Source organism: Saccostrea cucullata, unplaced genomic scaffold (genome assembly GCF_032062105.1).
Source record: "Saccostrea cucullata isolate Sc308-1 unplaced genomic scaffold, CSIRO_AGI_Scuc_v1 ctg414, whole genome shotgun sequence".
Classification (NCBI taxonomy): domain Eukaryota; kingdom Metazoa; phylum Mollusca; class Bivalvia; order Ostreida; family Ostreidae; genus Saccostrea; species Saccostrea cuccullata.
Genome location: NW_026928683.1, coordinates 88,772 through 101,084, shown reverse-complemented (window position 1 = coordinate 101,084; position 12,313 = coordinate 88,772). Strand labels below are relative to the sequence as shown.

Below are 12,313 nucleotides of genomic sequence, written 5' to 3'. Positions count from 1 at the left end.
CTATACAGGTAGATATATTTTTAAGTTTGCTCAGCCTTGATTCAAAGATATCCATTGAACCTGTGATGCTTAAAATTTGAAATTTAAAATGAATTTCAAAATTCTTGTAGGCTGTGCAGATGGGCCCGGAATCCATGCAGTCCATGTACCCTGACATTTTTGACCAGTTGTTAACATTCATTGAGTATGGAGTCAGGGTCCCCAAGTTTGGTCAGCTGGATGCCAAGGCGTTTGGGGCTGTCAAAGGACCACAGGTTGTAATCCACAAAAATTGTTTCTGTTTATTTAGGACTTAAAATTTTTTAGCACTAGCCTGTATTGCTTGTTCATTCAAAGTGATTTTCAATTAGGAAAAGGTAAAATAAGTTTTGATAAATAATTTGTTTTTACAGAGAAAAAAAAAAGCTAACTAACACTTTGTTGTGCCTTATAGTTGAATTCCTTCTTATTTATTTGTTAATCTGAATGACCTTGACCTTAGGTGGACTGGGTGACCATGAACTTTGTGCCATTTGCGGAGAAGGCAGTAGACATGGTTGTGGATTTGTATCGAGTCACTGCCAAGCATCCTGTTGTGATTCAGTCTCACGTTCTCCAGAAAATTATACAGGTTTGTAATGGTTGAACGATGATGAGCCTACACTGAGATTCTTCTAATTTTTTACCCAGTGGTGAGAGTTCCAGAGTTGCGGAGTTGATCATTATGTCACAGGTTCGAAACCTACATACTATGATATCATTGGTCTAACATGAATCAGATACCCAATGGCTACATAACTGCTGAGTATAGGTCTACAAGTGTTAAAAAAATTTTGCTGTCCCAATATGTGGGGAGGGTATTCTTGAGGGACTTAAAGCAAACAAATTTTTAAACAATTGCTATTACCGTATAAGTGGAAATTTTAGCAAGATGCAAATTTAGCTATTTCTACCTAAAATCTGGTATTTTATTTTTAGGGAGAAGTAATCTTAGCGATTTTAAAATGCTAACTAAAGAAGCTTTTACAAATAATACGCAATTAATTTTTAGCGGTATTCAATTTTAGCGATGTCAGCACCCTGGCTAATAATGCCAAAATTAAATCATCGCTAAAAATTCTACTTGTATGGTATTGATATTCAAGTTTGCTTCTTAGTTGTAATTCCATGTATGAATCGGTGCATACTGAGCATATAATTCCATTAGAATTCCACTTATACAAAATGAAAACACTGATTTCTACATCACATATTAGCCTGCTGTTATGTGTTCAGAATCACATAAGCAAAGGACAGAAGATGCCTGAAAAACAATTTCAACCAAATAGATACCAGTGGGATAATAATTATTGGGGGATGTCCATTGGCGTTTTACAGGAGGATATCCATTAGCATTTTTGGATGGCTTGGAGATTACTTACATATGAAGGAAGAATTTAGAATCACAAATAAATACTAGTGTAAATAATCATGCAGAATATAAACTTAGTCAGATACAGACATTTTGATATCAAATCTTTTTTAAAAGAATAATTCATTTTACAGGTATGTCAAATTTCAGATTAAAATGGGGCAACATCAATAGGTTGATATTTGACAATGCCAGGTTTTAAATTGCTATAAGTAGTACAGTAGCTTTCCCCAGACCTTAACAGTAATAACAGTCCAAGAACATAATGGTTGCCCACATATGAAATGGAGGTTCAGAATATCATTATCTTAACCTATACTTATACAGTATAAGGGAAATTACAATTTAGCTAATTAACATGCACTGCTCAGACTATTCTTGCATTTAATAAGAATTAATTCTTGTAAATCATCCACTTGTCATGAGCTGAGACTGGGGAGCCTGTAATCTCGTCCTGAATTCCAATCCCGCTCCAACCTTTCCCATTACATTGTTGATCCTCCAGTCAGACCTAGTGTCCTCTTCGTCCTGATTGACCACAGTTACCCCCTGCGGCCCCTTCCTGTTGTATCATCATTAGATAAGTAAGGGGTCAGTGTTCTTTTAAGTTTTATCAGTAGATTGTTATGTGGACAGAATGACCGCTGTCCCCCTGATATGACCAGAAGAGCCAGTACACAAAAGACCTCTTTAATCCAGGCTATTTAAAGCTCCATACCAATAGCAGATGTACCGATGGAGGAAATCAATTATCGCTAGATTCCAATTATCTATACACTGGACATTAATTTTTTATGGAGGCTGCTCCTTGTCCATTTGTCATCCAGACTGGCTTAACATTTATAGCCATTGTACATGTACATATTTATCAATTTAAAAAAATATATGTAGAGGAAAAAATTTGTTCTCTGCATTACTTGATAGAGATGTTCAATGTTTAAGATTCTGAGAACTGAGTTTTTGCCCTGCGTATCAATACATTTAAAAGTTGATCACAAGGTTCTATATTTCTAAAACAAGAGTGCTAAAATCAAAGCAAGACTTTACCTGTAGATTCACTCTTTTGACCATTTGGCGGTTTTGTTGTGGAGATGTCAAATAATCTCAATGGTAGAAATTACTCATTGTATTTCTTTAAAAGACAACATTTATAGGTTCATAGAACTAATGGAGAGATATTGCTTATATTTTAAAAGTTTTGGGTCAATACCCGGTATTCTTTTATGTGTTGCTATCGCAAAAAAAAAAATTTAGTGTTGTCATTGGATAATGTCCATGCAGTTATAGAAAGACCATAAAGACACATTTTTAAAAGGTTCTAAAGTGTCACCCTTTAAATATATTTCTGTAAGGCCTAAGATGTATTGTACCAACTCTTATAATGTGTTTGGTATTTTTCACTCACAATATGGGAACACAATTTTAGTCGTTGAAGAAAACAGGAAAGAGAAAGCCGTGTCAGTGATATATAACACGTAATGTTGACGACAGTCAATCTGACTTTTTGGTTATGGGTGACATGGCCATGTTATATCCTGGAATAGTTTACAATTACAAGTTATGATACCGGTAGTACATGTAATTGAACTGTATGCATGTAAGTTGTGAAATTTATTGAAAGACACATCTTTGCTTACTTGTATAGCCAGATTTCCGCGTACTAATAAGCTTCATTATTAATAACTTGAGTATTTAATATCAAAATCAGCAGGTGACAATTCCTTTGGATCTAGTTTCATCAGATGTTCCTTGCAGAAAATTTTAAATGAAATTTCTATCTTTTTTTATACATTATAATTATCAGCAAAATGGGGACTGCAGAGTTATTAAATACACATAGTTAACTAATAGAAAAGGACCTGGAACCCCCCCCCCCCAAATGCAGACTCCTCTAAAGGTGTAGAAGTGTGAAGCTTAAAGGTGAAGAATAGTGACTCAATTAAACCTCACCACAGACATTCCAATGCACAAGTCCAATAAAAGTTTTTGTATTTGAAAAAAATGGAGATGCTTTTCTATTTTTATGCTTGTGAACAATATCTATGTTGGATTTTGATCAACTTATGCCCCTCCCCCCCCCCCCACTTTCCACTGAAGAAAAAAAATTCCTGTATCCATCCTTGAGAATAAAATCTTTGAAAGTACTTTGTAATGTTTCTCAGTTCAAGAAAGAGGATTTTATTCCACATGTTCCAGAAACAATCTGTATTAGAACTTCATGTCATCTGAATTTTTAATTGGATAATTCAGGCATAAGTTGAATTGGACAGTTCAGACATATATAATAAGTTTTTACTGACTGCTACAATCTTTTTCGAATTCCCTTATTCACAATATCAAGGACCATTTCTTACAATATGGAGACATGTCCTTGGTGAATGTCAAGGAGAGCTCATTTTGAAGCAGTGTATAGTATCGCAGAAAACTTGGGGTTCCCTGTGGTTTCTTATTCGTTCTATATTTAGGTGCTACTGAGGAGTCTATTTCCTGAGCGGCTGAAATGTCGGTCCACACACCAGGACTTCCTCTGTCCGGGAGGTTGTACAACGCTATAACCATCTTACATCAACGTTTAGTCAAATTAACAGTATCATTTTTATGCTTACCTGTAATTATTCCACTGGTGCAGTCAAGAAGTTGCGATTTACAGCGATATATTACACCGTTATTTTGTATCTGTATATTTAATAAGTACCCTTTTGACTTACTGAAGTCATTTGATAGCCTTAAGAAAAATATAGTTGAACTTCGATATCTTAAACACAGATATATTGAATACAATGAATATCTCTAAGTCCAGACTACTTTTAACCTCAGAACATGTATCTTGAGTTATCTAAATGCGAGTATAATGGAAAAATTGAATCGTAGTGGTTAATGGGAGGAATTTTTCCAAAAATCTCTTAATTAAGTAATCTTAGGAGAAATTCTGAAACAATAAGATCATTAGGCTTCACCCCTTTTTTTTATTGGGGGGGGGGGGGGGGGGGGGTAGTTGTTTGTAGAGGTGGGCAGAACCTGGGTATGGATCTCATTTGAGTCTGTCGACAGAGGATTGTGTGCATGTCTCTAAAGAAAAGGCATTAAAAGCCATATCATTGAACCTCTCCAAAATAATATAGCTGAACTTCCGTATATTGAACTCCGATACCTTGAATACCATGGATATTCCCGCTCCTTCCTGGAACGCGTCTTGACTCTTTCTCTGACTGGCGGCATTGTTTGACGATCGCAGTCTTCAGATTGTTTTAGCTTTTTCTCAATAACTTGTAATGGCTGTTTTCTTGCCGCGCTATTTTTCTGAGTGACGGAAGCGGAAGTGATACCAACTAATTAACTCCAAGATCTTTAAGATTTTTGCCAACCACATATTCTTTAAGTAATTTACCCTTGATATTTCGAATCCTCAGATATTCAGCCCCATCAGGTTCGAGATAACAAAAGTTTTACTGTATTTTCTCTTCACGATCTTTACATTTACATCTCCACAGTCAGTATCTTTAGTCCCAGAAACCAGTGAGTGTGTTTTAGATCCTCCTTTCATAAGCAGTTAACCGTTCGCCCTATTCGTTTCATAAAGGTACCTAGAAAAACAAATTAGTGGGTCCTGACAAAAAGATTTAAGACATCCTTTGGGTAAGTTCGGTTTGGTTTATGTTTCCTTTTTCATTCATATTATGATGCCTAAACTTGCAATGGCAGGCTGCAAATTTAGACTTATGCTTGGCACTCGGCCTTTGAGCAGTAAGAGATTGCCTACTGTGACACAGGACTTCCGTTTAATTGTCTCATCTAAAGGGTCAATCTTCATGATCCACTACAGTAAAAAGATCTTTTCTTCAAGCAAATTTTGTGGACTGCTTACTGTTTCTGTCATTTATGTACCATCATCATTTGATCTTAGAATTGATTACCAGAGGTAAATAAAGTCAAAAACTTCATTTTGTATAACTTTTACTAATGAAACTTAAGAACAATTGTACATTATTTATATGGCATTTAACAAAATGGTGGACAATATTTCAAGTTGTCTTTCGTTCATACTGAGGTATATTATGAGTAACAGCATATAAACAATACACAAAGGACAGACAAACACACAGACTTACTGGACTTGGATATATCCTGACAATTAATGGATTTCCTTATCTTTTTTCATTTATTTCAAACAATTTATATTTATTAATTTGTTATTTACACTATAAATTCTGAAACTCGTAATAATTTAATTTCAGTTGTAAAACGTCATTTGATTGGTTATACGGTTTTATCCATTTTGTATAACATAACTTGCCTACGTCACAATGAGTTACGTCAAAAACGTATCGCTCCACTTGACGTTAACTTTTAAAATATGCGATATTTGAAGCCTTTTTCCGAAGGAAAAAATGGAAAAATTGTCTCATTGTCTACATTGAAATTAAATTATAAGGAATGAAGCTTATTTCAACTTATGTTATACGATATAACATAACTTGGGGCAGTTTACGCTTTTTTATAAACTGCTTCGCAGTTTATAAAGTGTAAACTGCCCCAAGTTATGTTATATCGTATAACATAAGTTGAAATAAGCTTCATTCCTTAAATAACGTCCTAGATTTATAATATAATTGGTAAGTTTTTAAAACAATTTTGCATAATTTATATCATTTGTATATTGAGTGACAAAATGCCCAACGAAATCCTCAAGCTTGTATCACACAGAGCATAAATAAACCTACCAATGTTGGAATTGTTTATAATATGCTCAAAATATAGACAAAACATAACGAGAGATTTTAACCTTCACACAACTTGCAGGAAACATTGTTAATGCTTCCAAGCAAATAAATAACCCCTGCAAAAATTCAGTACTATACACAGTCTCAGTTTGTGTCAAATTGCCATGTGATTTAGGGTACATATTTCAACAAATTCTGAGTAAGGTAATGAAAAAAATGTACAAACACACACACTAAGTGACCACCGGTATCTCAATGTATAAAGGTTATATTAATATGTATGAACTAACAGTGATGTAGCAAAAGTCAGATGAAGGTATTCGGAGCATTTAGAAATAAAAAAAATTGCCATAGGACCCGATAACAATGCTAAATTAGCTCTCTATCCCCCCCTTTTTCCCATTCTATGACTTCAAGAAAGATATATCTGTATATCAGTTTCCTTTTTGAAATTTCATTTACCATTTCCTGAATATTTTGAAATATTCAAATAATCTTGCTTTTTAAGAACAATAGAAGAAAATGGTCAGATTTTTTTACAAGGCTCCGAAAAAAGATTTTGGACTCAAAAAAAAATACATAAGGGAAGTACTAACATAACACAGTAATTCTGTAAGCTTGAAACTTCACTGCATGATTAGAAATTTAAAAGTAGACAACATAAAATGTTGGGAATGTGCTTTTTTATATACAATGTATAGGTGTTTAAAATGGCAACAAAAAAGATTTCAATAAAATATTTTTGCTACCTATCAGACAGAATGACAATGATTTTAAAAAATTCCTTTCATATAAAACACTCCATTTCCTTAAATGGAACATATTACACACAAAATACATAAAATATTGGCAAATTGTACACAAAGTTCTGGTGTTTGCTATATAAAAATACACATGAACATAAAAAACAAACTTCTGTGTTTGTGTGCGACTTAATGGACCCGTTTCATTCCAACTTCTATAAAAACTTCCTGAGTCTTCCCACAATTCCCTGAGTAGGTATCCCAGAATTCCAACCGAGACAGTTTGTAATGCTATATCGTTGAACACAATAAACTGCACAATTGCTAGACACAATTTTTTTCTCTTTTCAAAAAAAAGAGTTTGAACACCGGATATTCTAAAATTATTGTTGAATGTATGAGTAAGTTTTATCAAGGGTTGTACAACATACACCTTAGTTTTTCAATCTCACTCTTTAGAAGAGAAACCTCTGTACGTAGCTGAAGATTTTCCTGTTCCAGAAACACAACACGAAGCGCTATCTGTTCCTCTTTCATCCGTCTGGCCTCTCGTGAACGTTTGGCAGATTCGTTATTTTTTTGTCGTTTCTCCCAGTACATTTCGTCCTTTTGGTTCTCAGGCGTCAGATGGGGCCGTTTTTTGGGAGGGATCTTGTTATCGCCCGGTCCCTGATTGGCTAAATCCAGTGGCGTTGACGGACCACTAGAAGTACTGGAGGGAGATGAAAGATGTGATGATTCAAGATCTTGTTGTGATGGAGTCTCATGACTACCAACATTTGGAATAGGTTCACCGGTGGGTATGGGAGAATTCAGATCCATTATTGGAAGCATGGCACTAGAGGACTGGTGAGAGGTAGAAGGCCCGGCAGTGGAGGGTCCAGGCATGAGTGAGGGGGGAGAGTGACCGTTACCCCCTGTGGGGACCCTTGGTGCAGAGAAATCTGGAGGGGTGGAGGAATGACCTTGAGATGACATCACAGCTAGGTCGCTCTGTGTTAGCGTGTGGGAGGGTTCCTGGTATGGCATGCTCATACTGTAGTAGGAGGAGGAGTGTCCTGGGGGGCCTGTCGTTGCAGTGGTCCTCTGGTGAGCATGACCGCCATACTTGTAAAAGCGGTCATCTCTGTGCATAATGGAATAAGGATCCTGCATCATGCTGTATACATCACCCGGACTCGCCAGTTTGAAAGGTTTGGGCAACAACGTTAAAAATGAAGATTTATGGTTTTGAACACTTTCTTTTTTTAATTTCTGGTGCTGAATGGGGGGGTTTCATTCATCCATATGAAATGCTTTTCTCTCTGCGATATTGAGATGAAGTCACTTCCTTTTTCCTCTGCTCATTTTCTTTTTTCTTCAAATAAAATCAATATCATTATTATTCAATGCCTATATTGTAGGTATGTTATTGTAAGCAGATAAAATGTGTATGAAAGGAACGTATATTAAACTATTCAAATTCTCTTTATTTATTTTTTTTGCATTTATATGATTATTTTTAGTGGAATTTATCGATTTTTCATTTTCAGTCTTTTTTTTTCATAAACTTCATTTTGTGAGTGTATGGTCAGATATCCTAATAAAGAGCCAAATTTGCAATGGCTGATATAAAACTGTAAAAGACGACAAAATCTCGACTTTTGAATACTTTAAGTCAGGAATTTGACACCAAGTGAAATTAATCACATTGTCAAATTATTGAGAGAAAAAGTGAAAGTCATCTATTCAATTTGACCCCCTGGGCTACCCTGACATTGAATTGAGTGCTATGCCTGAACGCTCAAGTAAACAGTTTTAAGATTCCTGGGTAGCCACAGGGAATTAACAGTTTTTTTTTCTTTTTAACAATGGGTTCTAAAGATGGACAACTTCTTTGTTAGGTAGCCTTTGGTCAAGTTCGTTTTTAGTGAAAGTTGATATGGAGACAGGAAAATGGGTAATGAATAAATTGTACCCCTGAGAGATCAACCGTCATTTCAACCAAGCAAAGGGATACCACAAATCACCAAGGGTTGATATATGAAGTTTCATGGATATTAATTCGTTGATAATTAATTACATTTTCTGTAGAAACAAAAAAAAGGAAGTATATTAAATAAGGTAGTGGTATTTCTTTCCATTCACGATACTTTAATTTTGAGTGGGAGGTAAGGACTTGATTATAATTAAAGTGTTCATGTTTTGTATCGTTTAATAAACACTAGACTTTAATTATAATATTTGGCGTTACATGAAAATTAAATGGGAATATTCTTATATTATAAATCTCTTGGTAGTTCTAAAAGAATATGAATATCATTGAATTAAAAAGTCACTTTCGGGATTAGGAAAAAGAATGGGATTTAAGTACGTAGTAAAATAATATGGATGAAGTCCAACAATTTGTAACAACCGGTGTGATTTTGGGATTGGAGGTGTTTATAATTATCATAATTTCATTTCTACTACAATTTGTAAACACTAAAATTCATTTTAAAAAACATTTTAATGGTAATTCTTTTTTGAGTATACAGCAAAGCAAATTCAATACTTTCAACTGAAATATTTAGTGATTTTTTAAAAAAATATATTTTTAACATTTATTTTTTTGATAAAGAAAATCTATTGTGAATTTTGTCTTTGACATTTGGAGTTCCAGATAAAAAAGTATCTATTTATGATTTACTGTATACATTTCAGGAGGCATATCCCGCTGTGAAATTAGACAGACATTCTGTCCTGTTACTATGCCAACTGAATCTAATTAACTCATTATGACATAATATTTATCACCCAAGTAATTTTAGAATTAGGCACCATGCTTTTTTAGTTCGAAGGTTTTACACAAACCGACTAAAATCTTTTTTTGGGGGGAAAGCAATATATTTAATTTATATTTAAGGATATTTTTTGCCAGAAATAGTATTAAAAGGAAATGTGGTAAACAACTTTAATAAAATCATTAAAAAAGAACCATTTTAACAAAAAATTTGAGTATACCCATACGTAAAATATGATAGACGTTTTTTTTTAAATAAAACATCTTTTTTTATTTATAAGTCCGGCAAATCGACTCGTAATTCAAGCACTGAGATCGATTGTAAGCTGACACCATTATACCCTGGTAAACAAGAGTCAGTGCCAAACAAAAACACCCGACCATTAACCATACTTACAGCTTCAATCACACGTAATTCCTGGCAATTCGAAAGTATATACACACATACAGGTCCGATAGGTTCCTTTTACGGTTTCGGAAATCTAACCCACGTAAGTATCAATCACATCCCTGTATAAAATTTCTGTTCTCGCAACAAGCTGTAATCTCTCGCCCAGTTTCGCGGCCTCCCTAACTTTTTCTTATCAATACTATGTACTTGACCAGTTATTTCTCACGGCTCCGGACAACTGACCAATTGGCGAGCGGTGTTTGTCTTCGGTGACCTCTGAACCCTATGGGTAGTTTTACTTGCAGCTTGAATCGGAATCACGTGACGTAGGCTTAGCTTACTGACCATTGGTATTACGAAACAGCGGATAATAGAAGGTCAGTGAACAATAAGATTGCCTCAAATGAAGGGATTAAGACCTTTGTTTGTAGTTTACAACAAACCAATAAAATACCTTAATCGTTGATAATTATTATTCATCGTTGGTTCCAATTTTCGGAAATTAATAAAAATGGACTTGTATTAAATAAATGATTTTTTTAATAGTGTTATTAATTTAGTACGATGAAATTTTATGTTGAAAAATATTCTTTCTATCTCCCCTTTTTTATTTATGAAATAATTTATTTTAAAACCCATACAACAAATAATTTTGTAAGTCTATAGTGCTTAGAACATGGTATACCCGTGTATACATTCTCTATATACATTCTCTAATCATTCTAATTGACAGAAATTGATCGGCGCACTGTGATTACGTCGTAGCAGGTGCCCCCGGCTATTTCGTGCTTCCTGTAAGCTACACATCCGGGTATATGTGATGGTCAGGGTGAGGAAGTGAAAATCTTGTCGGCGGTGAAACTGGGAAGAGGGGTGTTAGTCTGTTGTATATATTATCTATATCAGTATACCACCGAGTGGGGCGCTTTCCCAATGGTGTACACACTTCGATTTACGTTAAAAGAAATAAATAAATAAAAATCTAAGAATATAAAAATTAAATTTTAAATCACGAGAACTGGTGGTTCCATCTTCTTAAGATATTTATAGTATAAAATAATAAACAATATTTATATGTTTCGCCCTGTACATAAATAAATAATAATAATAAAAAAATTATAATGATCCTTAAGTTGGAATTATTTTAGACATATAAATATTAACATCAAGAAAAGATTCATTAAGATACACTTTAAAAATCTGAACAGACAACAAACCCAATAATTTGATATAATATTCCAACATTACATCATTGCCGACTGAATTACTATGCGACCAAATATCATACAGTGTCAATACCCAGGTAGAAGTACATGTATGTGTTAACTATGTGTCTGTTTATCTATTATATAATTGTAACGTGATGTGTATTTTAAAGAAATACGTGAAATATAAATTATAATCTTGATTTTTTTTAAATTTGTTTAAAATTTTTAACTGAAATATAAGAAACTTAAAACCCCTTTTTGAAAATAAAAAAATGTACAAACTGATATTGACTATTAAAGAGATCCAGACTACTCCAAGTTCTCTTATTTTTAAGGGTTTCTACATTTTGGAGGGATCAGGTTTAAAAAGAAATATTAAGGCCAAGCTAAAGTTTTATTGCATAAATTATTAAAAATTAAAGGTTCAAAACAGTTGAAAGAGTTATAATGAATGTGTATAATTCATTTAATTTCATTAAAATGAATTAAAACTGTTGATTAAGTTTTAGAAGTTTAATTCTACATAATGGTATATATATTTTTAATATTACACAGTAATGAAGGCATAATTAGTTTGATGTACAACTAATGAGACCAAAAAGAAAATACCTGTACTGTTTACGTTTGTGACAAATATTGGCATGCAGCAGGGATTAAGCTTAGATCCCTGTTTGTATAATGGTTTATTGTTGACACTTACATGTTTTGACTTGTCCAATATAAGGATTGGAAAAGGCGGAGGGTGTGAATTACTTTATTTCTTTCTAGTAGGTCTGAAAACAGATAAGTTTGTTGAAAGATGAGAATAGCAATATTTTAAAGCTTGTTTTGGGCAATAGCATTTTATTTCTCTCTCTCTTTTTTTTTATACTCTTTTAATTTCATTGCCAGAATTTAAAAAAAAAAGTAGGGGAGGGTGGGGGGATTAAGTGAAATGAATATCTCAAACAAAATTTTCACAGAGGAAAAACAATATATGTTTTATGATATACACAATTTAGGTCTAATATCAAATGAAAGCGTATTTTTGTCAAATCTCGGGGGATCAAAAATTGTCCTTAAATGACTTTCAAGAGAAGTTGCTGTAACCCTCGGTAAT

General features: G+C 33.7%; 2 protein-coding genes across 3 annotated transcripts in view; one reads left to right on the top strand and one right to left on the bottom strand.

Moving 5' to 3' along the window:
* Positions 1–12,313, top strand: part of LOC134278432 (protein MON2 homolog) — a 145,646-nt gene that overhangs the window by 120,023 nt on the left and 13,310 nt on the right. For both annotated transcript variants that reach the window (XM_062760750.1, XM_062760749.1), the window contains 2 exons: positions 111–254; positions 482–610. In XM_062760750.1, coding sequence (XP_062616734.1) covers positions 111–254; positions 482–610 — 273 coding nt within the window. The remainder of the gene's footprint in view (positions 1–110; positions 255–481; positions 611–12,313) is intronic.
* On the bottom strand, positions 6,668–10,467 carry LOC134278433 (hepatic leukemia factor-like). Its single transcript, XM_062760751.1, has 2 exons — positions 10,013–10,467; positions 6,668–8,211 (listed from the first exon to the last, which is right to left on the bottom strand). Exon 2 carries the CDS (start codon positions 8,010–8,012, stop codon positions 7,266–7,268), a length of 747 nt encoding a protein of 248 aa, XP_062616735.1. The 5' UTR covers positions 8,013–8,211; positions 10,013–10,467; the 3' UTR covers positions 6,668–7,265.

Excerpts from the sequence above, each read along its gene's own strand:
- LOC134278433 (XM_062760751.1), bottom strand. The coding sequence starts at position 8,012 with ATGATGCAGGATCCTTATTCCATTATGCACAGAGATGACCGCTTTTAC.